Source organism: Protopterus annectens, chromosome 5.part0 (assembly GCF_019279795.1).
Source record: "Protopterus annectens isolate FY-2018-M chromosome 5.part0, PAN1.0, whole genome shotgun sequence".
NCBI classification, from domain to species: domain Eukaryota; kingdom Metazoa; phylum Chordata; order Ceratodontiformes; family Protopteridae; genus Protopterus; species Protopterus annectens.
Window position 1 is genome coordinate 652,590,863 of NC_056735.1, and position 25,895 is coordinate 652,616,757.

At 38.5% G+C, this 25,895-nt stretch overlaps 1 protein-coding gene across 3 annotated transcripts in view; it reads right to left on the reverse strand.

Annotated features, from left to right (window-relative positions):
* Positions 1-9,110, reverse strand: part of LOC122802732 (ankyrin repeat and SOCS box protein 9-like) — a 553,320-nt gene extending 544,210 nt beyond the window's left edge. For all 3 annotated transcript variants that reach the window (XM_044072497.1, XM_044072495.1, XM_044072496.1), the window contains exon 1: positions 8,769-9,110. In XM_044072497.1, coding sequence (XP_043928432.1) covers positions 8,769-8,792 — 24 coding nt within the window. In that variant the 5' untranslated portion in view covers positions 8,793-9,110. The remainder of the gene's footprint in view (positions 1-8,768) is intronic.
* Positions 9,111-25,895: the final 16,785 nt, after the last annotated feature.

Consider the following 25,895-nt stretch of genomic DNA (forward strand, 5'->3'; position numbering starts at 1 on the left):
CAGTACCTAAAATGTGTTGTTACGCCCGTTAGTTACTGCAGTGAATTATGAGGCCTTGAGCAGTCGCTTGAAGTTCAGGATTTGATCCCCTCAGGCTCCATTTGCCTACTGTGCGACAATGAGCAAGTTATTTAAACAGGCAGTGCTCCAGTGTTGACCCTGAAAGGGACACTTGTGTCCAGATAGATAGCTTGGTTAACAGATAAAATAAAATCCCATGGGCATGTAGCACCTCAAAGAAAGTAATAATATGTATTAATAGTGATTTTCATGGAATGAATGAATGAACTACAAGAGCTCTGAGTTTAAAACTACTGTTTGCATTGATTTTTGGATTTTCTACATTTAAGGTTTGGATATTTACAAACCTTTATGATTTTGGTATTAGTATTATTATTATTATTATTATTATTACTATATTACAGGTTGTTGTATTTTAAACTTTGTTTTACTGCAAAGCTTTTTTTATTTCTTGATGTCTTAAAAAAAGTTTTTGGCTAGGGTCAGTTAGCAAACATTCCTGTTGCATTCATTGACTGAATGGGAATTTGACTAGCTAATTTGTGGGAGAAACGAAGAAACAGTTTTCTTATATAAGGTATTAACTGCATTCCTCTTTATCTAGAGGAGCTCTAAGCTTAAAACTGCTGTTTGACTGCATTGATTTTTGGATTTTTTCTCACCCACCCAATTCTTGTGCTTTTAAACTTGGTGCCTTTTTAGCTGCCTGACCCTACTGCAAAGTACAAGTTTGCAAGCCCCTTCTCAGTGCTATTTATACTGGGCACTAATTGCTCAGACTGATTAGGCACTCCCATTAGACTCTTACAGCTTGAGTTAGCCTTTGTTTCATATTTCATACTTTTTAGAGCAGACACCTGGCCTGGTATTAATGAGAAAATATATATTAAATGTTTTTTAAAGTTTAAAAACATTTAAATAAGAGAAGTGTATGCTAGATGGTCATTGTCGTTTTAATATGAACTAATTGTGTTATTGTATGTATTTTTTTTAGATAATTATGTACTGTATTCTTAAATCTTAGAAAGAACTGTTTAATATTTATGAGATTGTCTGCATACTGCATTGTCTTTGGTAGATTTGTAATTTAATTAGTTAATTAGGTATTTAAGTGAGTAGTTTGGAGTACGACTGTTAGTTTCTGAAGAAGTTCTGTGGATTAAATGAACAAAAGTGCTAAAACTACCTCTGTGTCTGGTTGCCGTTTTGTTTTTTACTTTGTTTCATATAATCCCATTTTAACTAGCGCACACTGCAATATTCATAATGTTAAACTAAAATGTGCATTGCTCTTTTCTGTATTTTCCTTGTTTTAATCAAAAGTCAATCAACTGTTTGCATTTTTAACTTGGTCTGGGACCTCAGTCTTGTAGTACCCCTCAGAGCAGTGGGAGAACTGTAAGTTGCTGCATGATCTGAACATCGTTTATTTCATTAACAGTTTTTACTGTTTGTATTTTACTTTAGTCTAGGGTCCTAGTCTGGCATTATAACTCACGATAGCGAGAGAATTGTGAATTGCTGCAGGATCAGAACCTTATACACTTATACTGCATTTTTACTGTTTACTGATTGGATTCCTTTCTAACTCATCTCCTATAATGTCTGCTGAGATGTGCAGCAGTGGTTTGCAGTATAAAAGCAAGCACCTACACTTGTAATTGTCCATATAAAACTTCCGCTGCTATTTTCCTCAAGTATCTAGCTGAGTGAAGAACAGCTAATTTGCTCACTGAGATGTATTACCCCAAAGTATTGTTTTAGATCAATCCTAGACCTCTCCTCCAAGTCCAGCAACTCTAATCCCAATTGCAACATCTCTCATACATCACAAAAAAGAGGATCCACAGCCATGGATGTGCACTTTCCTACTGTCTCCATAGCAAGCATGGTGGAAATGGGCGTCTTGAGACAATGTAACAATTATCTCATGTTTACTGATGACCACCTTATTCTTAAGCAGATTGATACAGTATGTGAGATATGAAATTAGATTATGTCTTTGGAGGCAAAGCTTTTGCATACAGACACTGGTATTTTCAAACAGGTTGGCAGTAACACACACACATTACACCTACTATGGATCAGACACATAAACTCACATATGCTGAGGCTCTTAAATGCAATTTACCCAAACCTCAAAGGCCTCCTATACACTGCCCTCAGCAACCTTCCAAACATTCTACAAGACAACACTAATCCAGACACCTACAGCCACATCTCACAATGTCTCAACCTCTAAGCTCTTAAGGCAAACTGCCACACAACTCAATATATTGGTCATTACAGACTCTGTTATGAAACACACTGATTCCCCCCCCTCATCAGGCTGAACAAGAAAACAGTCATGATCAGTTGCTTATCAGGGCAAGGATCCGCCAGATCACACATGTACTCAGGACATTGATCCACAAGTACCAGTATGACTGTGTGGGTGTTAATGACCTGAGATGTACCTCCCTGGACTATATGAAGAGAGACATGATAGAACTTCAGTTTATGTGTCCCAGGCAGGTATGAGTCTAGCACTGAGCAGCATTTTACCTTCTCCAAGGATGATACCACAATATAAACAGAAGACGATTGGCTTAGTTACTGGTGTCATTCTAAGAAGGTCTAACATTTGTCAGCTTGGGAGGACATGATCAACAGATCAAGTTGCTTTGCCAAGGATGATCTGCACCTGTCCCCACTAGGTTTTCAGATATTGGCCAAAACATTATCTGTCCCTATAGTGCACTTTTAAGACAATGCCAATCCGATAAATCTTCCAGCACAGTAAATTCTACACAAGATAAACTGAAGGTGTTAATGCTCAGTGCTAGGAGTCTCAACAAAAAGCTCCACTCCCTGGAAGCATGTGTCACCCTGGACCATGTTGACATATGTACAGTTACTGAGACATGGTTTAAAGCCTCAGAAGGCATCCCAGCAATACAAAGTTATAATGCCTTTCACACATTTAGACCAGCTGCTGCACAAAAAGGGACAAGAGGTGGAGGTGTCTCAGTCTACATAAACAGTAAGAACACCTTAAGATTGGTCAAACAATATGACATGTTTGTGATACTCCATGTCCAACTAACCTTAGGTATGGTTCAATACCATATCCTTGCTAACTATGTCATTGTCTCTGACCCAGGAGAACCATACCACATACTTGAATGTATTAGATTCACTCACAATTCAGCCCAACACCATATTCTTGGATGATTTCAACTATCACACCATAAACTGGGATACATACACAATCACTAACATGCAGGCTCAAAGATTCCTGGATTTTGTCAATGAAAATACCTTGGAACAGCTAGTCTGTACACCTACTAGGGGGTGCAAATAACCTTGCTCTGGTACTCACAAATATGAGGGAACGTTGTACCCCCCACAGTGTAATGTCCTTAGTGGTCAATGGACAGATCAGATCACAAAGTGGTAACTGTTGAAATAAATATGAAGACTGAACTCCCAGCAAACCCCAGAACCTTTAAGAACTTTTCCAAAGCTTACTACTTTCTATTAAGTAAAGACATAGCTAAATGTCAAGCCCCCCAATTTTGGAGAGGATGGTGGCCTATGCAGAAGTGTTTACAGAACCCCTATACAAGCATGTAAATAACTGCATAGAAACAGCAGTTTCAAAATGAAATAAACTTAGGGCAAACTCCAAAAGCAAGCCTTCTTGGTGGACCCCCAGCAAGCCCCAGAACAATAAAAGAAAGAATGAAATTCCTGCCCAAAAATAGGAAGGGTTATGCCCAAAAGACAAAAACCTCCCTCATCAGTCTCAACAAGCAATTCACAGGACTTACCAAACTCACCAAACCCAACTTTGAAGAAAAATAGCCCCCCAGGCTAAGGATAAGCATAAGGCATTTTTCAGTTATGTATGCAACCATAAAAGGAGCACTCAAAGTGTGCTGAACTAACAGTAAATGGAACTTCCTATACCGGACTAGGGATATGTGCTGAACTAACAGTAAATGGAACTTCCTATACCGGACTAGGGATATGTGCTGAACTAACATAACAGTAAATGGAACTTCCTATACCGGACTAGGGATATAGCAGATTTGCTGACCGATAAATTTAGCTCAAATTTCACTCCCTTATCAGCCCCCGATCCCCTCAGGAAATACCCAGTACTATTTGTCCCCCAACTATCACTAAAGAACAGGTCCTCACTGCTCTCTCCAGAGCTAAAAACAATGTATCCCAGGATGCCTTCTTAACAGCTTGAAACATGACATATCAGGCCCACTAGAATCTCTGTTCAGCAACAGTATCCAAACAGGCTTCATCACTAAGGACTAGAGGACTGCAACTCTCATCCCACTACACAAAGGTGGACCATCAACAGACCCAAACAACTACAGACCCATAAGTTTGACTAGTCTTATATGCAAGACCATGGAAAGAATTATTGCGGACCTGATAAACAAAGACATAGGAAATCTTTAAACACTGGACACATCCCAGTTCAGTTTCATCTGAACTATGGCCTTAAACTCAGTGCAAAAAAATCCATAATTATACCCTTTGGGATGATGACTACCCCTGCAAATGACAACATTGATAACACTACCAGTAGTAAGGGACTTGGGAAACTCAGGTTGACAGTAACTTGAGCTTTGATCACCATGCAACCTTGGTAGTGAGAAAGTCCTTCTACAAGGCACAACTTATAAGTAAGGGAATCACTCCAGATCTAAAGAGATAATAGTTCCACTATACTCAGCTCTCATTAATGCAATAATCAAGTGCGATGCACCCTTCAGCATGTACCCGACCAAGCATTTGCAACAACTGGGGTGGCCACAAAGGTTCCTCACTAAAAGAATACAGGGTGTAAATAAAATGTCCTATGCAGCCCGCCTCAAAGATCTGTCCCTATACTCGGTCTCTTACAGACTACTACTGAGGGGTGATCTACGCATAACCTGCAAGGCATTCTCTGATCTAGCTTGCTGGATCGGCTACACATTCACATAACAAACAGCACTGGAATTACCTGAGCAAAGGATCTAACCCTCGTCTGTGACATAAGCAAAACATGTTGGAGGGATACGCATATGTCTCATAGATTACCTCTTCTCTGGAACAGACTCTCCATTCATGTGAAATACAGCTCTGCCCTGAGCCTATTCAAATGCAATTTGGACTGATGGATGGCAAATTGCAGATTCACTCCTGGCTTGTTATCTGTGCCCTTATGGACAGGAGCACTTTGTAGATGCCCTAAGTCAAAGACAAATACCAAATCATTCTAGCCTGTAGGCATTGATAATTGGGAAATGTGTCATGAATGGCTAGGCTGAAAAAGGCTCTAGGACCATTAGCCTAGTAACATCCTATGATCCTACATAAAAGATAACAACAAGGCAGAAGTCAGCATTATTACATCAAATGCAATGAGGCAGAAATCTACTTTATTATACCACTGATGGTATCTTAAATGTTATATTTTATTTAATTACATTTACTGTTTAGACAAAGTCCATTCTGAGTGATCTGAACTTTCTGTGTGGGACTTTAATTCCAAGCATGCCTCCAGCTATCTCATTTAGAGGTAGCTTTTGCTTTACAGTGCACCTTAGAGTCATGTTAATGTCCATCAGTGATCATCATATTCCACTGACTACCACTGCAGCAAAAGTAGCTTATGTTAATATGCCCAGCTGGTGTGATTTGCTGTTTAATACAAAATGTGCCTAACCAATTGAAGTATCCCACTTAGTAAACGTGACATGCTTACACATTCAAGTTATGCCAGTATGGAGTATTACTGTTCCTCTGACGTCACCAAAATACTTAGACACCGTTAGTAGTATCACGTTTATGAAGTCCATGGACCTGGGAAGTGGGTGAACTCTAATTATCTACATTGGATTACTTGGACACCATTAGCAGTATCACGTTTATGGAGTCCATGGACCTGGGAAGTGGGTGAACTCTAATTATCTACACTGGATTACTTGGACACTATTAGTAGTAACACAGTTATAGAGTCCATTGCCTTGGAAAGTGGGTGAACTCTAATTATCTACATTAGAGTACTTGGACACCATTAGCAGTATCACATTTATGGAGTCTGTGGTCCTGGGAAGTGGGTAAACTCTAATTATCTACATTGGTGTACTTGGACACCATTAGTAATATCAAGTACTCTAATGCACATAATTAGAGTTCACTCACTTCCCAGGACCATGGCCTCCATAACTGTAATACTAATAACAGTGTCCAAGTATTCCAGTACAGATAATTAGAGTTCACCCACTTTCCAGGACCACAGACTCCATAAACGTGATGCTGCTAATGGTGTCCAAGTGCTCTAATGTAGATAATTAGAGTTCACCCACTTCCCAGGACCATGACCTCCATAACTGTAACACTAATAAAAGTGTCCAAGTACTTCAGTACAGATAATTAGAGTTCACCCACTTCCCAGGACCATGGACTCCATAAACGTGATACTACTAATGGTGTCCAAGTACTCCAATGTAGATAATTAGAGTTCACCCACTTCCCAGGACCATGGCCTCCATAAATGTGATACTGCTAATGGTGTCCAAGTACTCCAATGTAGATAACTAGAGTTCACCCACTTCTCAGAACAATAGAATCCATAAAGATGATATTACTAATGGTGTCCATCTTTATGGATTCTGTGGTCCTGGAAAGATTGTGAACTGTAGTTATCTACATTGGAGTACTTGGACACTGTTAGTAGTATTACAGTTATGGAGTCCATGGTCCTGGGAAGTGGATGAACTCTAATTATCTACATTGGAGTACTTGGACACCATTAGCAGTATCACGTTTATGGAGTCCATGGTCCTGGGAAGTGGGTGAACTCTAATTATCTACACTGGAGTACTTAGACACTGTTAATAGTATCATGGTTATGGAGTCCATGGTCCTGGGAAGTGATTAAACTCTAATTATCTACATTGCTTTAAAATGTATTGCTCTTATTGTAAATAAAGCACTGTAACTTAGCCCTAAACTTGTCTGCAGCTCTAGGATAATGGGAAACACTGATGCTCATTCTTAGTGTGAGTGTTGTTTACTGCTAATGAAGTGACATTGATTATATTGTATTTTTTACTTGTATTCAATAGTAATCGGGTATTATAATGCTGATAAATAAGTTCCTTAAGGTCTTATTCCTTATCCTTATCAGTATGTTAACTAAATATTTCACATATGACTTGCTTTACTGCTATTATAATGCAAATTGCTCAGTTCATCTATTATATCCATGCTTACTTTTCTTGCAACTTATTACCCCATTTATCACCTTTTATTGCTGTTAATATACATACATATTCCCTGCGTTATTACTATAGATCCTTATATGGCCTTGTATTGTTAGTATATATCCAGTTATGCCTGTAATACATTCTACGTTGCATGTCATGATCACATATTCTATGCCTAAATGTTGTGAACAGGACGCATCTACATGGCTATCTATGCACATCTACATGGCTATGTAAAATAAGTTGTAACATTGCTCCTTATTGCGCCTGGATTATGGCTGGAAACTGCCAATAAATTTGGACCTGTTAAACTGGTTAACAAGGAAATAAATAAAGACATACATACATACAGATAGATAGACACACACACACACACACACACACACACACACACACACACACACACACACACACACACACACACACACACACATAAAAAGTTCACAGTCTTGTCTTTATTTTCTGAAAATTAAATCAAACTGTCTCCTGTTTAGAGTGCATGATCACACAGATGTGTATTATGAAGTCTAGTAAACTACATGTGACTTTATCAAGTAGAAATAGACATTTCACACAGCACAGTCATTAGTCATTATCATGTTAGTCAACTACACTAAATGTAAACAGACAATTATTAGAAATCATAAACTAATATTTGAGGTCATATGCCCGGAATATACACAAAACATCCTAGATCATAAAATGACAAGTAGAATTTAGGCACACTGATAGAGAGAGACTGGGATGAACTGTATGACAAACATCAGGACCTTGTCTCTATAGATAGCTGCCCCAAAACTATACTGTTTTAAAGCCGTTTCAGTTCTAAGTACATTCCTGTACTCATACTTTACTAACATGCCAAAAGACATCAGAATGTCGATAGAAATATTTTACTTTAGAATAATTATATGAATGATAAAAAAGTTACAGACATTCTACTAGTAGCATTGCCTAACCATTTACTGTCACAGCACTGATTACATTAGTAATTACTTAGTGCAGTGCTGGAATGGGAGCCAAAGCCACAGGGAACAGGGTTGCATCTTAAAAAAAAATAAATAAATAAAAGTTATTGCTAATACATTCATATAAGAATCACCAGCCTAATGCTTTGGAGAAATATTAATTTCTGCTCCTGGTAATCAGGTATAGCCCACAGGATACTTATATGTGTTCCCTGGAGCAAAAGAAGAAGCAAAGAATAGGTAAGCAACTTGCTTATACACAGGGATGACTGAGGGAATCAAACCCAGATCTATTTGTTGCTGCTTCTTTTCAGCGCAATATATTTTATGTCTATATCATACTGCCATCCACTTCTGGAATATGCACAGTTAATCAAAACTTAAAACAACTAAGAGTCTCATTCCTCACACATGCTTCCACAGAACTTTACAAGATTTTTGTCCAAACAATGCACATAGACAAATACCACTGTATATTGCTGACAATGTAGTTACAGCAGCTCGGTTTAATACTTACCACAGAATAGTGGGTTTGATACATATCTTTCACCTGTGGCTCCTCCCTCACGTTGAGGTTCACTGCAGCTTCCTTCTACACCCTTGCCTTCCATTTTGTAATTGCTACCCAGGAGACTGTGGCTTTTAATTACCTACTAGCACACATTCGAGATGCATAAATCTCACAGTTTATGAGAAACAGGCATAGTTACTGAGTATGCAGTTCTGATGAAGCTAATCAAGGCAGTGCAACAGGAAGGAACTTTTGAGTTCCCATTAGGCTGGGGACAGTTTGTTCTCCTGAATGTCAGGTTACCACCTCAAACACTCTCAGAAGGCATTCATCTTATTTATACACACAGAGTTTATGTCAAAACACCACAAAGCCTGACACTTATGATGTCATTTCCTTTCTTAAATTATAGCAAGTAGTAATACATGTAACATGACCTGCAGTCTCTTGTCAGAGATTGTCAGGAAACTTTCTTTTTTTTTTTTTTTTTCTGTTTTGTTTTTTTATGTCCAGTACTAGAAAACCTGTTGAGCTAGTTTAGAAAAATGATACCTACAGGCACTGTGAGTAGTCAGCTCCGAGTCATGATATAAGTAACCGCTTTAGCACTAGTAAGACAACACCCTGTTTTAAAATTTGACAACCTCTTTGAAGTGAGAAAAAAAAAACAAATAATATGCATTCTGGTCTCTAGAGGGCACCATCAATTTGAAAATAGTCACATTACTACATTATACACATCTATGTAATATATAAATGTATCTGTGTGTGTGTGTGTGTGTGTGTGTGTGTGTGTGTGTGTGTGCACGCGTGTGTGTCCGCGCGTGCGTCTATGCATATGCATATCGAGAGAGGGAGAGAGAAACAGATATACACACACATATGCAATAACATATGCAGACATTTGTCACTACACACAGAAACAGAAATATATTTACATGCATAAAACTGCTTACAGTAGTCTGTCTGGTAAAAAAAATAAATAACTTCAGGTCTCCAATGTATTTATTGTCTATTTAATCCAATTTAGTAGAATATCTGGACCACTGAATGTACTTTAAAATTCACAAAGATCTAGAATAATGACTGAAATAAACTACTGATAATAACATTTCCTCTGTCTTACTTCTATTATGGACATGGCTATGAATTAATAATGTTCACTAAAAATATAAGGCTTAATTATCATAACCATTAGAAAATTATAAGCTTAGAGCAAAATTTAATATTTTGAAGAAAATGACATATTTGCAAAATGAATGCAGGTTTAAAACATAAAATGTACATATTATACTAAATACATGTTCTGAAAAAAAAGACATGCTTCTCATTCAAATAAATTACTTTGAGGCTTCAATGCCATTGATGCAAATGGGGCTTAATAACTTGTTCAGAAAAGTCTCTTCTGCTTATATATGTAAACAGCAATATTTTGTGCATTTGTTCTACAAAACTATGCTTGAACAAGTTGGCACAGCGATGCAGCACTTAACATTGTTACCTCACAGTGACCAGTTCTCTGATTCAATTACTTACAGGGTATCTTCTATGCCAAGCTTTGCATGTCTTTCCTGGTTTTCACTGGTGTCCCCCATCTCTTCCAACATCTCAGAGGCATATAAGTGAGTGATCCTTCAAATTGTCTGAATGTGTGTATATGCAAGTATGTGTGCATACTGCAATGAACTGATGTGCCATTCAGAACAAGCCCCTGCCTAATTACCATTACATGTATGTTCCACATACATACGCACAACTCTAAAAAAGATGAAGTGGGTCAGAACTGTGGGAAGGGAACCTGATGCCTAGTAGGATGGCATACTCATTTCATTCAAACCACCTGCACACACACACACACACACACACACACACACACACACACACACACACACACACGTGCTAACTTATGTGTTAAAGGAGTACAACAAGTTTCTCTAAAGTATTTCTCAACTTCACGGCCCTTTTCCTCCCTATTTACATTGTCCTCTGTAAAACAACAACAATAAAGCATTTACAATTTTTATAATTCCCCTTACTTCTGTAACAGAAGCCTACCTTCTCATACTGTGATGGTTTCACTTACAAAATGATTCTCTCACGTTTGAATCAAGCTTGCTGGAGTCGCCCAATTACTGACATCATCGAGGCCAGGCAGTGCAGGTACTTCTTATTTTTTTTTAATCAGTTCCCTCCCCCAAAGTGACATCACCACAGCCGTCATCTGATTCTAACTAAAATAATAAGACCCACCCATTCTGTGATGTCATGGCTCCCTTGTCCTTCCCCCAGCCTGAGTGCTCAAATACAAGTGCAGAAGGTAGGGTACTTCTTTTTAGCATTGTGTTTCCAGTACGCTGTATTTCCCTATTGGAACCTTGTGTGAATCTCTTTCTGCATCAGCTTCCCTCGTGGATTTATACTGCTGAGTATGCCATTTTTTTGTAGAAATACATTGTTTGACAGCAAAGTATCTGTATCTCTTTAATGTGGCATCTTAATTTCTCCTGGCTTTTCGGTCGCTGTGCTGCATAAGTTCACACGTGCATCCAAAAATGTTTAAACATTGCTTGTTTGGGTCCTGCTGACCAAACAACTGTTGTGGATACATGTATGCACTTGGTATTGAACTGTGGCGCTTTAGTACTGTACTTTTTTATATTTATTTGCCTTTGCTGCAGCATTCCAGCTGTTCCGCGTGGTGTTGGTTGCCAGTGGCAATTATTACTATAAAGTTGTCTTCTTTCCAAAGTTATTTTCTCTAACTTTCCTAAAGAGCAGTACCACTGACTACCTTAAAGATTTCCTGTTCAATATGGGTAGTGGTTGTGCCGTCTTGTAATCTGTTCAGTGAGAAGGTGTAATGAAAAAAAACTTGCTGTCCGTTGTCTGATGCATTAGTCCCACTTCAATCTGCAAATTGGCACTGTTTTACTCCTTTAATGCCCTGTACTTCTTTTTTTTTATGTAATTTCCTTTCCTGTGGCGTTCCTTTGCCAGCTATTCCATGTGGTCTTGGTTGCCAATAGTAACCGTTTTTCTTTATGGCCCTGTGATGTCTGAAGTTTTGTGTGTGCATAACTGTGCGATTACGAACTTCTAAGCCATTATTTTACACTCGCTTATATGTTTACTTTCTTTTTCTTATTTTATACTCGCTAAACAGCTTAGCAAGTGTAAAGTAATGGCATGTTAGATCGTAATTGCATGCTCACACCAACAAATACTCGATTATGTTGCTGTGCTTCTCCCATCGGTTATTTGCCACCTACAAATTTTTATTATCTAAAATATGTCTCTCTGCAGACATAAGGGTAATGGGTTTGATTCTTGTGTTGTTTGGGGCAGTGATTGCAAGTGCGTGGGGAGAGAATAAAGTGTGTGTGTATGAATGTAGGAGTGCCTGCATGTGTGTATGATATAGCGAACAGTAAGGGAATGCATGGAGAGTGTGTGTATGAATGTAAAAGTGCCTGCATGTGTGTATGAGAGACCGATCAGTAAAGGAATGCATGGAGAGTGTGTGTATGACTTTTGAAGTGCCTGTATGTGTGTATGAGAGAGCGAACAGTAAAGGAATGCATGGAGAGTGTGTGTATGACTTTTGAAGTGCCTGCGTGTGTGTATGAGAGAGCGATCAGTAAAGTAAGAAACTCCTGTTCATAAAAAATAAAACGCACCATATTAACACTTTTTATTTACATGTTGTTGTTTGTCTTTCGGCTTTTTTCCCGGTAAGGGGTCGCCACAGAGGAACTCCGGTCCGCTAATGATTGGCAGTAGATTTTTATGAAATGCCAAGGTGCCAGCTTGACACCCAACCTTCAACGAAGGCACGCCCATTTACGCACGCATGTCTTTCGAGCGCTACCCAACCACGGGGAGGACATGCAGACTCCACACATAAGGCACTCCCAAGCCAAGTCGAGAATCGAATGGGAGAACCTCTTGCTGTGAGATAACAACGCTACCACCGTACCATCGCAGCATACTAACACCTTTTAAATTACTAATCTTAAAACCCTTAGAAAGGCAGTTATCATTTAAAGAGCTACCCATACAAGGGATTGTAATTTACCATGCCTGGGAAACATCTTACTACTTTTGTGTTTCAGTATGGTGACGTTGTATATTGCCTTAACTTTATTTAGATTTGGTGACCCTTCCTTTCTTGAACATATATTACCATAAAACTCGAGAAATTATGTATTAAATTTGCATTTCAGTTTAATGTCAAAATTATTTGCATATTTGTAAAACTTGGCTTATAGAATCATTGTTTCTGTGTTTTGCCACAGGCTGCATCGTCAAAGAAAATGTTAACATTTAGAATGCCTGGGATAAAATATATTATACATCTGAATATTTCTGCAACCGATCTTACAACCCAAATTAAACTCCTGTATCTTCTAAGACCTTTGTGATTAAAAATGTATTTGTTATTCTGTTCCTGGGATTCACCTCCATTTGGTAGTAACCTGCCTTCACATCCATTTTGCTAAAAACAGTAGCACCATTCAACATAATGATAATGTCATCCAAAGTGCTTTCCCTCAGGATTGCTTTATTTACCATAAATATATCAATGCTACAGTAATAGTGCAGGTGTGTTTTGGCATAGGCATGGTATGCAATGGCTAGCCATTCACTCCAACATCAAAAACTGACTAGCCATTGTCACAATAGCACAGGCATCTGGTATCCCACAGCAGTTCTATTAATTTAATTTTGAATGCTTCCAGATTGCTTTGCTCCCTAGCTACTCCTGAGAGATTATACCAGCCTGCTGAATCCAGCTTTGAGAATGCATGTTTTCCTGTGGTTGTCTTGAAACATGGTCTGATAAGTATTAAGCCATCTTCCTGACTGTCTCTCAGATTAAGAGTTTGGTTAATATGTAGTTTGGATTTTAGAGGTAGACAAAGTCCCATTTTAATAATTTCCATATCTTTGAACCAAGTAGAAAGGTTGTTCTTTCAGTGATGGGTAGCTACTTGAAGCATTGGAGGAAATAGCAAAGATGCTTATTTGGTTCGGCAAGTAATTCAAATCTACAGATCTTTGTAAAAGTAACAGTACAAGTGTTATTTGTATTTGTGGTAGAGTGAAGAGCTATTAAAGGGAGCCCATGCTCAGTTTTTGGGATAAGCATGTTTATAGCTTTGGTTGTGCACATGCTGGAGGTGAGAAGAAATGAGAGCTTGTAGCATAAATTTAGTTATTTAAGGTTCCACTAATATTATCTGTATGGTTTGTTAATAAGACTAGGGTCCAATGTGATCCTGGATACTTTTTGCTCTGTTACTACAGGCAGCATATTGCCTGATGTGTCAGTTATTGTCAGGTGCATAGTTTTAGCAAGCTATTATGGGGTGCCAAAGAACATTACATTTGATTTTCTCTGACTAATAATCAGCATATTATCATGTGTGCATTGGCAGATCCTTGCAAAACTTATTCTGAGTTTTGCATAGGGTGTTAGTGTTTTTACTTGATTTTAACAGCAGATGATAATCAGCATTCATTCCTATATTGAGCTGTGATTTCTTGTGCCACAGATGATGACCTGTAGCTTGCTCAGATATAGTAAGGGACACTCTCCAGTTATTTGCATGTGGGTAAATGCCTGGGTGTCATCTGGTTTGAAAAATATTGAAGAATACTTGCTGCTAATCAAGACTGAGACACATTTCCACCTTGTGTCCCATTCTCTTGTGCCTCATGGTCTACATGTGTGCAAGGCAATTTAGCCTTGCACTGACAGAGTACATTCTGTAGCTTTAAACCATGTCTGTGTAATGTCACAAATCTGATGTTTCTGTATTCTCTACAGAGCTTGTAGGTTGTGCAGTTTCTTCTGAATTCCTTCTGATTGTATTTGCATTGCCATTATTTTTGTCACTGTCTTGATGTGAAATTTGTTTTCAATGTGTAATTGTTTTGTTTAGCATATGGTCATCAGTGATTGTGCTACAGCACTTGAAAGCGGTGGTAGCAGCACATCGGTGAGTATATTTGCTTTTTATGCATATGGCTGTGGGTTCTATTACCACAACCTGTAGATGGATAGGAAATCGTAAGTTGTACTCTAATGTTGGGTGCTGTAGTCGTGACTGTCTTAGTTTCTTTGGTTTGCCATCCATTCCCTATTGCAATGTTATTTTTTTTTACTGTAACCTAGGCAATGTATTCATCAAAGGTAGTAGGCACACAATCTGTAGATGAAACACTGAATCGGACATTGCAATGGATAATTCAGATCTGCCTTATGCAAGATATGCAAGGCTGCAGTTAAGGGACTACAGTACAAGGTCAGACCATTGAGATGGCACCATTTTGAGCTTTTACCTCAGGATGCCGCTGGAAATGTTCATAGTGTGCCCAGTCAAACTAACCAGGTAAACAACCGGATAACAAAATATTTACTGCAACTTGCTAAGAAAGAGCAAACCTCTACAGGTAGCCAGTAAAGTGAATCAAACCAAACAGCCAGAGAATCATGGAAATTTGTTTATACAGGAAAAAAATCTTAATTACATCTGGTAACAGGTCATGTTACATTTCAATATGTTCATTTTATTCAGTAGTAGTGTAGTAACACCGATGTTTGGAAACACAGAAATCTGGTATGCATACTTGTACATTCTGCACGGCAAATGATGCTTAGGTGGTGTATCGCTTGCATACTTCTCTGTTGTATTTGCACCAGATACTGCTTGTGTGCAGTGCGGGAATAGAAAGATTAAAATATTACCCTGGTATCAGAGATGGCAGTGCAATATATTCATAGTGGCTTAACATGAGAGTAGCTCTAAGCAAGCACCATGTGAAACCTGAACAAGCACCTAGAATTATTCAGTGCAGCTTCCACACCTTAGGTCTGAAAATGAATTCACATACTCACATGAACAGGAATAGCTGCATATTGATGGCTAAAGGTGTATGGGCATGTCGGGTGGTTACTACACTGCAAAACTGGTATGTAATCGTGGAGATATTTGGAAGGCATGAGCAAACACACCAGTATATTAAAGCCATAGCACCAATTGAACTGGAGGCTGGCAAATAGATTTAGTAAGGGATTTTGTCCATGCACAAATATTTCAACAGTGATTCTTTGCAGTGGCATCCATTATCTGATTTAAGGTAAGTTAACCTTGATGTCCTTTATTTAAAAAAAAATCAATAAAAAATTGACTTTGTTATAAGTGACTTCTGGACACAAGAAAAAGGAAGGGGAAAATATAGCAATGTGGTTTGTATGTACAAAGACAAATCCAGGGACACTGCAAAAGGTTTTTTTTTTTGCAAACCAACCAGTGGAGTAAAAACATATGAAGGCAAACACTGCATACCAACACACTTTGCACATGTAAATCTCAATTTTTAACAAGGTGGAAGCATGACGTGATACCTTAACACTTAAATTAATAAAGATCTAAACTGGTTAGCAGTATAAATATTTTATTCTTTAGCTCCTTGGTGCAAGACCTTACTGGATATGATTGCATTAAGGTAAGGTCATGGCTATAGTGCAGCAAAAAAATGTCCCCTCTAACAAAGGAAATGCTAGAGCAAAGATTAAATTACATGAGTCAAGCACCCTGCTGAGATCTGCCAATCAATGGTATTACCAGGTCAAATTACCCTCAGGACTTTGACAGCTAGGGAAGCTAAGTGTTATGGGGGAGGGGAGAAGTAAATGGACTGGAATTCACTGTCTCACAAATTAGTGCCATTTAAACTAAATTAGAAAAAAAGGCAGCAGTAAACAGCATTTTGAGTGTGTTCTGTGGCATTTGCACTGTTTCTTTTTTAAGTAGTCATCCAGCAGCAGGGAATGTTACTTACACTGTTCTATTTTACTCAGTACTTTGTACTCATGCAACATCTATGAAATTACAGGAACTTTAAGCAAATGGAGGCCTGCATGATGTAACATTTTTGAGCCAAACAATGATTTCTGGGATACTGGATGGCAACCTGATTTATCCAAACCACGTCAATATTCCAGCCTCCAGGTGGTCAGAGACTGGAATTACATATAAAAATATTTAAAATCCTGTAAATAATCCCAGAGTGCTGTTAAAGTGTTGGAAACATCATGCCATGATGTTTTAAACATGTTTTTTGAGTCTGTGGGTGCGGTACTCCTTTAAATACATTTGCTAATGGAAAAAACAATATCAACGTTTTATGTTTGTTGGTTGACATATTTTTTAACTTAAGTTTAGCTACTGGTTTTGTCCCTGATAAGTAACACACTGCATTAATGATTCCCATCCATAAAGGTGGCCTTACCCAAGTAATTACAGACCTATCAGTTTTACAAGACTCTTCTGCAAAGCTGTAGAATCTACTGTAATGAAAGCACAAGATCAAGAATATTGCTACATCTGTCCCCCAACAGTTTTGCTCTGTGAATGGTAAATTCTGTCTGCTTAATCTGGTAAACTTCTTTGAAATGGCTGCAGAGGCTGTAGACAGTGGCCACGCAATACACATGGCATATCTTGACTTAGCCAACAGCTTTAGCACTATTACCCATGCTGACATCAAACATAAGCTAAATGTTGTAATAACACTTGTAAGATGAATAGCAAACTGGCTGCAAGACAGAAGCCACACAATGTGAGTTGCTAGTGCCTCATCAGAAAATATGAATCTGACCAGTGGTGCCCCTCAGGGCACAGTGGTGGGACCTCTCCTTTTCAGCATTTACTTCTCAGATCTCCAAGCCGAGAATAAAAACCTCTGGCTAACAAAGTTTGCAGACCGCTGCAAACTGGAAGTTATTGTTAAGTCACTCTATGACACCCAAACCATCCAGAATAAACTGTCCATATTAAACTCTTGGTGCACTAAAAAAGACTCAAACTCATTTTTGGTAGATAACCACTCCCCTCCCCTCATTATCTTGTATAGACAACATTGCTCTACAAAATGAAGGTGGAATTCAATACCTAGGAACTCGGGTTGTTAATGGCCTCTGTTTATAACTGTGATGCCCCTGCACTGGCCCAATAATCAAGGAGCCTCAATCCTCACCACTAACACCAGTGAGGGATGTGCACATTGGGTGGATGACAAGTGCACACACAGTAAAGTACAATTTCCCTTAAGAGCACACAGAGATCACAGTCAGTCTGGGGCTGGTTTCTTCCTCTCCAGATCCCCAATAAGACTCCCCACTGGTACAGCTATAGGGTTAAGATCTCAGCCAAGTGGTCAAGCCAAAACCTCCAGCACTCTCTCTGTCCAACCAGTGCTTCATGTCCCTGCCCAAGTAGCTGACACACACACACACACACACACACACACACACACACACACACACACACACACACACACACACACACACACACACATGCACACACACACACACACACACACACACACACACACACACTTTTTAAGATTTGATTTATATCCAAACACACAGGCACTCCTGGGGAAGGCTGGCACAGGTTTACTAGCTATGCCCCCTTCTGCCTAGACTAAAAGATAGTTATTGCTGCCACCAACCAGCTCAACTTATCAGCTACTATAAAAGCCCTTGCCAAAGGGTGCCCAGTGTTACTGTATAATTTTTCTATTATCCAAATGGTAAGGATGTCCAAGACTAAGGCTATTTAGGAGTGGCCTATACATTGTCACCAAATACATATGCAAGTACGCTAAGAGCTTAAATATCTCTAAACAAACTAGCCACAATTAGAAGTTTAAAATATATTTAATAAGAAATAATAAAAGCACAAGACAATTCTCAATAACTCAGCAGAGTGATAACAGAGTTCAAAATCACAAGAAATATTTTAAAACAACATTGCAGGACAGTCTTACACAAATACAGAAAACATCTAAACTAAGCTTGCTATATTCCTATCTATCTCTAAGAGAAATCACTGTAATCTAGTACTTACTACTAGCAAGGCAGAAGTGATGGTGAGAGGATGTTTCTAGATCCAAGACAAGATGCAAAATGCACAGACTCACTCTATGAGATAGTTCTTAATTTACTATCAAACATTTCTGTTCAGTTATCTCAGATTACATCATTCTTGTCACTTCTGCCTTTAGTTCCCAGGCTAACAGAAACTTTAAAATTAACACCTCTATGTCAAAAATACTTATCCCTAAGAAGTTGCCTGGAACTGGAAGTCATAAAACCAGTTAAATACTTTTACCCTTGAAACCTGCAATTATTTCTGTTTCCAGACAATATAAATAATTTCTAGTTGCAGACATTCTGTCCCTTTGCTGTGGAAAACACAGTTGTAAATCTCTTTACTTGTCAACTTATTTTCTAAGAGTTTTGCAAATTAACTCTGTATGTTCCAAATTCTACAATAAAAACTTACATTTGCATAGGCCTTTAGTCCATATATATTTCTACTCTTCTCCAACAGAGTGCACTGTGGTTACATTTTTAAAGTTCAGCATATAACATACAGTTTATTTGCATCTGTAAGATAAGCCTATGGATCATATTAATAGTTACAATGACATAGAATTATTTACAAAATTCTAGCTAGCTGGGCTGGCAGCTTCACAATAACATCATGAAACAATGGTTGTCAGGAAATCTGTTTTACTTAGCTCAACTAATTACCAAAGGAATAACATCAAGATTTGAGGAGCTGGTCACTTCCTTATACTCAGCTTTGATCAGACCAGTTACTGAATGCAACACCCTCTTCAGGATGTATATCACTAAGCATGTCAAACAATGAGAAAGCCCCCAAAGGTTCCTAACCAAAAAGATCATAGGCCTAAAGTTCCTGAGCTACAAAAAGAAGCTGGAAACCCTATTCCTTTATTTGGTGCCTTACAGACTTTTGAGAAGGATCTCTGTCTCACTTACCATGTCATTAGAAACCCAGTTGTTCTGGACTTCCTGCATCTCCACAAGTCCAATATCTCCACCTATACTAGAACTAGGGACCTAGATTTTCTCTAACAGAATAATAAAACATGGTGAGGGACAAGTTTATAAACTAGCACCTCTCAACCATCAAGAATAAAGTCTTCCTACTATTAAGCAGTGTCTCACTATTTTATTTTCCTTTAAACATAATCTAGTTGGCTTGATGGGTATCCTCAGATTTACTCTGGGAATGATTGGCATGGCTGTCCTAGAGAAAGGAGGTGTGGAATGGCAGAGGGTACTGGCAAGGTGGGAATGGTCATAAGACAAAGTGGCCTTTTGGAATATCTATGAATCTGTATTTCTTTTATTTTATGTATTTTTGCAAATTAGATTATTCAAACAGGGTTAGATCTATTTTCAGTGGAGGCCCAGGAGGACTGTCTGGTTAGGCAACTTTCTCAAGAGTCTAATGCTTGGTAAATGAAGTCTAAGAGATTCAAACTGTGAACCCCAGGATGAAATTCATTAGCAGATCATCATTTTAGTATTCTACAATAAACTGAAGATGAAGAGAGGCCTCTTTTCTTCTCTCTTCTTTTGTTTTCCTATTACAACTTTAATTTTTTTTACAGTATCCTTCAGCTTTGAATGGTTAAATCATCACCATTTGAAGCAAGTGTCAGGTAATCACTGCAACATTACAGCAGCATCCATTTTTTTAATTAGCCCTGCAAAGAGAACAGGCCCACTTTGTTATTCCAGTGACAGATATCCTAGATTACAATAAACTTTTGGCTAGTCTTGTAATGGCCCCAGGGCCATTAGCCTAGTAACCTCCTATGACCCTGTGATCCTATGCTCCTATGATCCTATGGTGGGTGACATAACTGTTATGCATTGTAAGGACTGCAGTGAGATACTTTAATAAGTGAATGAAAACACCAGTAGCACTGCATGTGTCTTTATACCTTTATACTTTGGTACAGCTGGAATTGTCCAGTTCTGGCTCATGGTCAACTCAGTTTTGTTTTAAGGCATGCAGTAGTTTGTTTTGCTATTTGCTAACTAGTGTCCTTTGCAAGCTGATATCTGGAGGTGGAGCTGCATCCACCCGACCATTCCAACATCTTTGTATGTAGGCAGATAAAGCCCTGAAGTAGGTTGTATAATTATGTAACAGTTGCTCACTAAACTGAAATGAAAACAGAGTAGTGGAACATTTACACCAGAATTTTTGAAATCTAGCAGTTTATGTTAATATAATTATATATTAGTATAATGCCAGGGTCGATACTGGAAAGTACAGAGAGAAAGAGAGAGAGCTGGGGAACCTCATGTAGAGCACTTAAAGCAATTGTAAATACCTCATCTCTCCAGAAACAAATATAAGCCATATAAACCATAGAAGCCATAGAATGTGGGCAGAGGAGCAAACATATTAATCAATACTATTAAGAAGTGTAAAGACAGACAAGAGCTTAATATGTAAATTCTAGAGGAAAGAGGGTTGATCATGAAGGAAACATTTTCAAAATATGTGTTAAAAGCAGAATTATTGCATAGTATTGTAAGTATTTATTTATTTTTTATTTATTTATTTGACATTTGTTTACTGGGGTGGTCTGACTGGGTCTACAGTACCCGTTTTCAGCAGAGGCCCATGAAGAAAAGCTCTGCATACAGTACAATACAGTATAATCCAATACAATATAAATGACATGAGAAATGCTATACAAAATAAGTTGGAAGAACATAAACTATGTTACAAGATGTTACAAGATATACTACACATTAATAATTCTTTAGAGTTAAAACATTATAGAAAATAATATACACACTCACCATATACATAGCCTAAGAGTAGATAGTGTACAAAAATAGTATGTAGGTAGTGCAATGTATGACACTAACTGTTATAGTACATAAAAAAATAGAATGTTGGTTAGGAAAATAATAGCTAGAACGTTAGTGATGCAGAAAGACAGTGAGAGAGTTAAGAAGAATAGAGGCATTACAGTCTGAGCAGTAGCTTAAGAATATGGTATAGAAACAGAGAAGGAGTTAGGAGAGCCTTAGGATCTTGCAGATTGTGAGGGAAGTGAAATGTGACAGAAAAGGAAGATGAGGCTAGTGTGGAAGAAGAGGAAGAGCTAAGCATTAGGCAAGCTTTATGCAGGATCAGAACGATGTATTTTTGAGATGATTTTTAAAGAGGCCTTGAAATGGTTAGGCCAGGCATATACCTGGTAGATAAAGATAATTAATTCCATTGTATAGAGACAGAGTATAGATATAGACAGTGACCTGGTTTTCTTGTGGGTTTTGAAATAGCTAAGAGATTTTTGTCTTCTGATCATAGGGATCGATTTGGTGTGTAAGTTGTGACTAGAATGACGAGTGCAGGGCAGGCAGTAGGCTTGAAAATAAGGTTGTACAAGGTAGATAGCTGAATAAAGGCAAATTGGTTGGGGAGTTAAAAAGCCACTTTAGTTCTAGTAGTGGTTTATAGGATCATAGGATCATAGGAAGTTACTAGGCTATTGGCCCTGAGGCCCTTACAAGCCTAGCCAAGAGTTTAGCCCATGTGCCAACAAGTCAGCACCCTATGCCACTGTCCAGCAGGGACACAGGTGGAATCCCAGGGGTATATTTTCTATTCCCCATCCAGTTATCCAAGTTGCATGTAAAAAGGTTTAATGAGGTACTCTGCTTTACGTGGAGAGGTTGTCTATTCCACAAAAGTGCAAGTCTCTGGGACAGTGATGCGTGTGATATTTAAAGTTTGTGGCAAACTTTGCAACTTTGCTGTAGCACTGTTCCATCTTGCTTAGGGTAGTAGTTTGTAAGTTAGTTAAGATAGGGGCACCGTAAACAAGGGAGGGAAATAAAAATGTTTTAGCAAGGGTAATTTTGGTTGCTGTAGTAAAGAAATGTTTGTTTTTATATAAGAGTCCCAGTTTTTGATGAGTTTTCTTTATATGTTGCTGTATATGGGGGTCAAATGAAAGTTTATTGTCAATGATAACTCTTAGAAGTTTGGTTTCCTGCACTGTTTCTATGACAGTGTTGTCAGATGCAAGGATGTTGAAATGATCAGTGACAGGGGAGGTATTTTTGGGGTGAAAGAGTACTAGTTTAGTCTTCTTTGGATTAGAAAAAGTTGGGCATTACTTAGCCAGGATTCGACTGCAGTAAAGGACTGTTGAGTTTTTGAAATTAGTTCTGGTAGTGATTGAGCAGTACAGATTATGGTGGAATCATCAGCGTACTGAATGAGGGTTCTAGGTGATAATGTTGATGAGTAGGGGCTCGAGGATGGAGCCTAGAGGGACTCCATTAGTGTTGTGGAGAAAGGGTGGGAGTTCATTGGACCATTTCACTGCTTCTTTATGATCCTTGAGGTAGCTCTGAAACCATTTTACTGTGTTATGTGAGAAGCCTAAGTTAGACAGTGTGTTCAATACTAAGGGGAGACACTGTGTCAAAGGCCTTGGAGAGATCAAGGAATACTGAGGCTGTATAGCATCCTGCATCTCTGGCCTTGTTCATGATCTGTAAAGGGTAATAGGGCTGTAGCTGTGCTGTGGCTAGTTCGGAAGCCATTTTGGGTTTTGATTAAAAGATTGTTTTGCAAAAGATATTGCATTACCTACTGATGGATACCTCTTTTGAGAATTGTGGATATGGGTGACAAGATGGATATAGGATGGAAATCGGATGCTTCAAAAGAGTTGCCTCCTTTGTGAATGGGGGTGATGTGAGATTGTTTCCATATGGTAGGTACTTCTGATTTGGATAAAGACCTATTTATAAGACTACTGATTGGGTAGGTGATTGAGTTGGCAGCCAGTTTGAGGTAGTGTGGTGGAAGATAATCCACTGAGGTGGAGCAAGGTTTTAGTTTTTGTAGCAGTTTCTTAATGGTATCAGTGGGTATGGGCTGAACTGAGAATGGGGTTTGTATGACATTTTGTTGAGTAGGGTGGTTATTAATGACAAGGTTAGAAGCAGTTGATAGTCTAAGGTTGGTATCTGAATAGATTGATGGGTGGGGGTTTCCAGCATTAGTGGTGTTAGTTAGTAGGTCTGGTATTGATTTTATGAAGTGCTTGTTAAAGTTTTTGGCTATTTGTGATGGAGAGTTATCAGGTGGTGGGGTATGCTCTCTTTTTATTCCAGGCTTAAGTAGAGATGATATGGAGTGCCAAAACTTTGGGGGGGTTGATTTTATGCTGGAGTTGAAGATGGGAATAGTATGGCTTCTTATCTCTATTGATTACTTTTGCTACTTTGTTACATAGTATTTTGAAATTTACATGATTTTGTTCATTTTTGTTTAGTTTCCAGGTTATCCAAGCTAAGTCCCTTTGCTTCATCAGATGTTTACATTCCTTAGAGAGCCATAGTGCTGAGTTCTTTTTGATTCTTTTCATAGAAATGGGAGCTGGGGTATTATGTATGCAAAGGAAGGCATTATTAAAGTATAGCACAGCATTATTAAAGGGTAGTCATTTAAGGGGTGTCTAGTCTATTTCATTTAGAAGATTGTTGAATTTATACTGGCAAAAATAAGTTGAATTCCTAACTGATTTTACAGTGTGTACTCTTAGTTGTTGGGATTTTGTTCTAAGCGAAAGACTGGCAGATCACTCAGGAAACTAGACGGTGTATCGGAAGAGGGGTAATTCGCATGGTGGGATACTAGGGTCCAGTCTACGGGGGATTGGCAGGTAAGATCTTTGCTGTATTTTGTTGGAGTGTTCATAAGCTGAGAAAAAATATAGAGATTTATATTATTTGTGGGGGAGTTGGAAGCTATAGTTTGCCAATCTATATTTACATCGCTTAAGATTATTGTTTCTAGATTTATTGTTTGCGATGTCCAGGATAAAATATTTTCCAGCAGTGGTATATTGTGACCTGGTGGGATATATATTACTATTATGCACATTCTTTTTGATGTATTGAGGTTCAAAAAAGAGATTAGTACCTCAGCATTAGAAAAGATGGGTATATTACTGGTATAGGGTGTGATGTTGAGTGTAGAGGGATATAGAAGGGCTATCCCTCCACCTTCTTTTCAGCTCTATCTCTTCTGGTTATTGCAAAGTTTGGAGGCATTATTTCTGAGTCTTTTCCATTGGGGTGTAGCCATCTTTTGGTAAGGGCTAGCATGTCAGGTTTATTTTGATCAATCCAAGCATGCAGTGAGGCTATTTTATTACATATACTTCTAAGGTTCAGTTTAAGTATGTTTAAATCTTTGCCGTTACTCTTGTTCAGATTAGAGGATGTGCCAGGGTTAGGATGTATACCTCCACATTTGAGTAGATAGATAATGAGGAATGAGTACCATGGGAAGTGCTTTTTTCATAGGTGATGGCACTGGTATCAAGTGTGGTTTCATAAGAGGTGAGGAGGCCAATTTGTGGCTTGAATAATATGGGAGGGTATAGGGGAAAATCTGGAAGGAGTTATGTGAGAAGCTGTGTTGTTTATTGGAGAAATGGTTGGAGGAGGTTGTTGATGTGTACTGGTGTGGGGGGACATGTGAGGATATAGTTGTAGCAAGGTAGAGAATTAAGAGTAATGAGGGTAGGCAGGTTAGGAGGAGCATGTCAACTGTGATAGTGGGTTTAAAATTAGTAAAAGTGGTATTTATGTGTTAGAATGTAATACCAGGTGAAAATAGAGACGTATGTTATCTAGTGATATCTGAGCAGTGTAAGTTTAGGTTGCTGATATTTTATCTTCAGGTTGGGCTTCGACAATTTGATTAGGTATTTTGCCTTGTGGTTTGTGATAAGGAGGGGTGGGGAAGATGTGATTGTTCAGCAGTAAACATAAGGTGCAATGTTAGTTTGGTGTGTGCATTGTAGAAGAGAAGGTGGTAAGCCTGGAGTTAATGTATGATCGTTTGAGGTGGTGATTGTATTGTTATGGTGAAGTAGAGCAAGATGCAAAGAATTATAGTAGGGCACTGATAACTCAAGGTGATGGATGTAAGAGAAAGCGGATAAGTGTGGTTAAATAAAAGCAGGTAGGGAGGATGACAAGTCCACACACAGTAAAGTACAGTTTCCCTTAAGAGCACACAGCAATCACCATCAGTCTGGGGCTGGTTTCACCCTCTTTCTCCAGATGACCAATAAGACTCCCCACTGGCATAGCTATAGGGTTAAGATCTCAGCCAAGTGGTCAAACCAAAACCTCCAGCACCCTCTATGTCCAGCCAGTGCTTCATGTCCCTCTCCAAGTAGCTGATG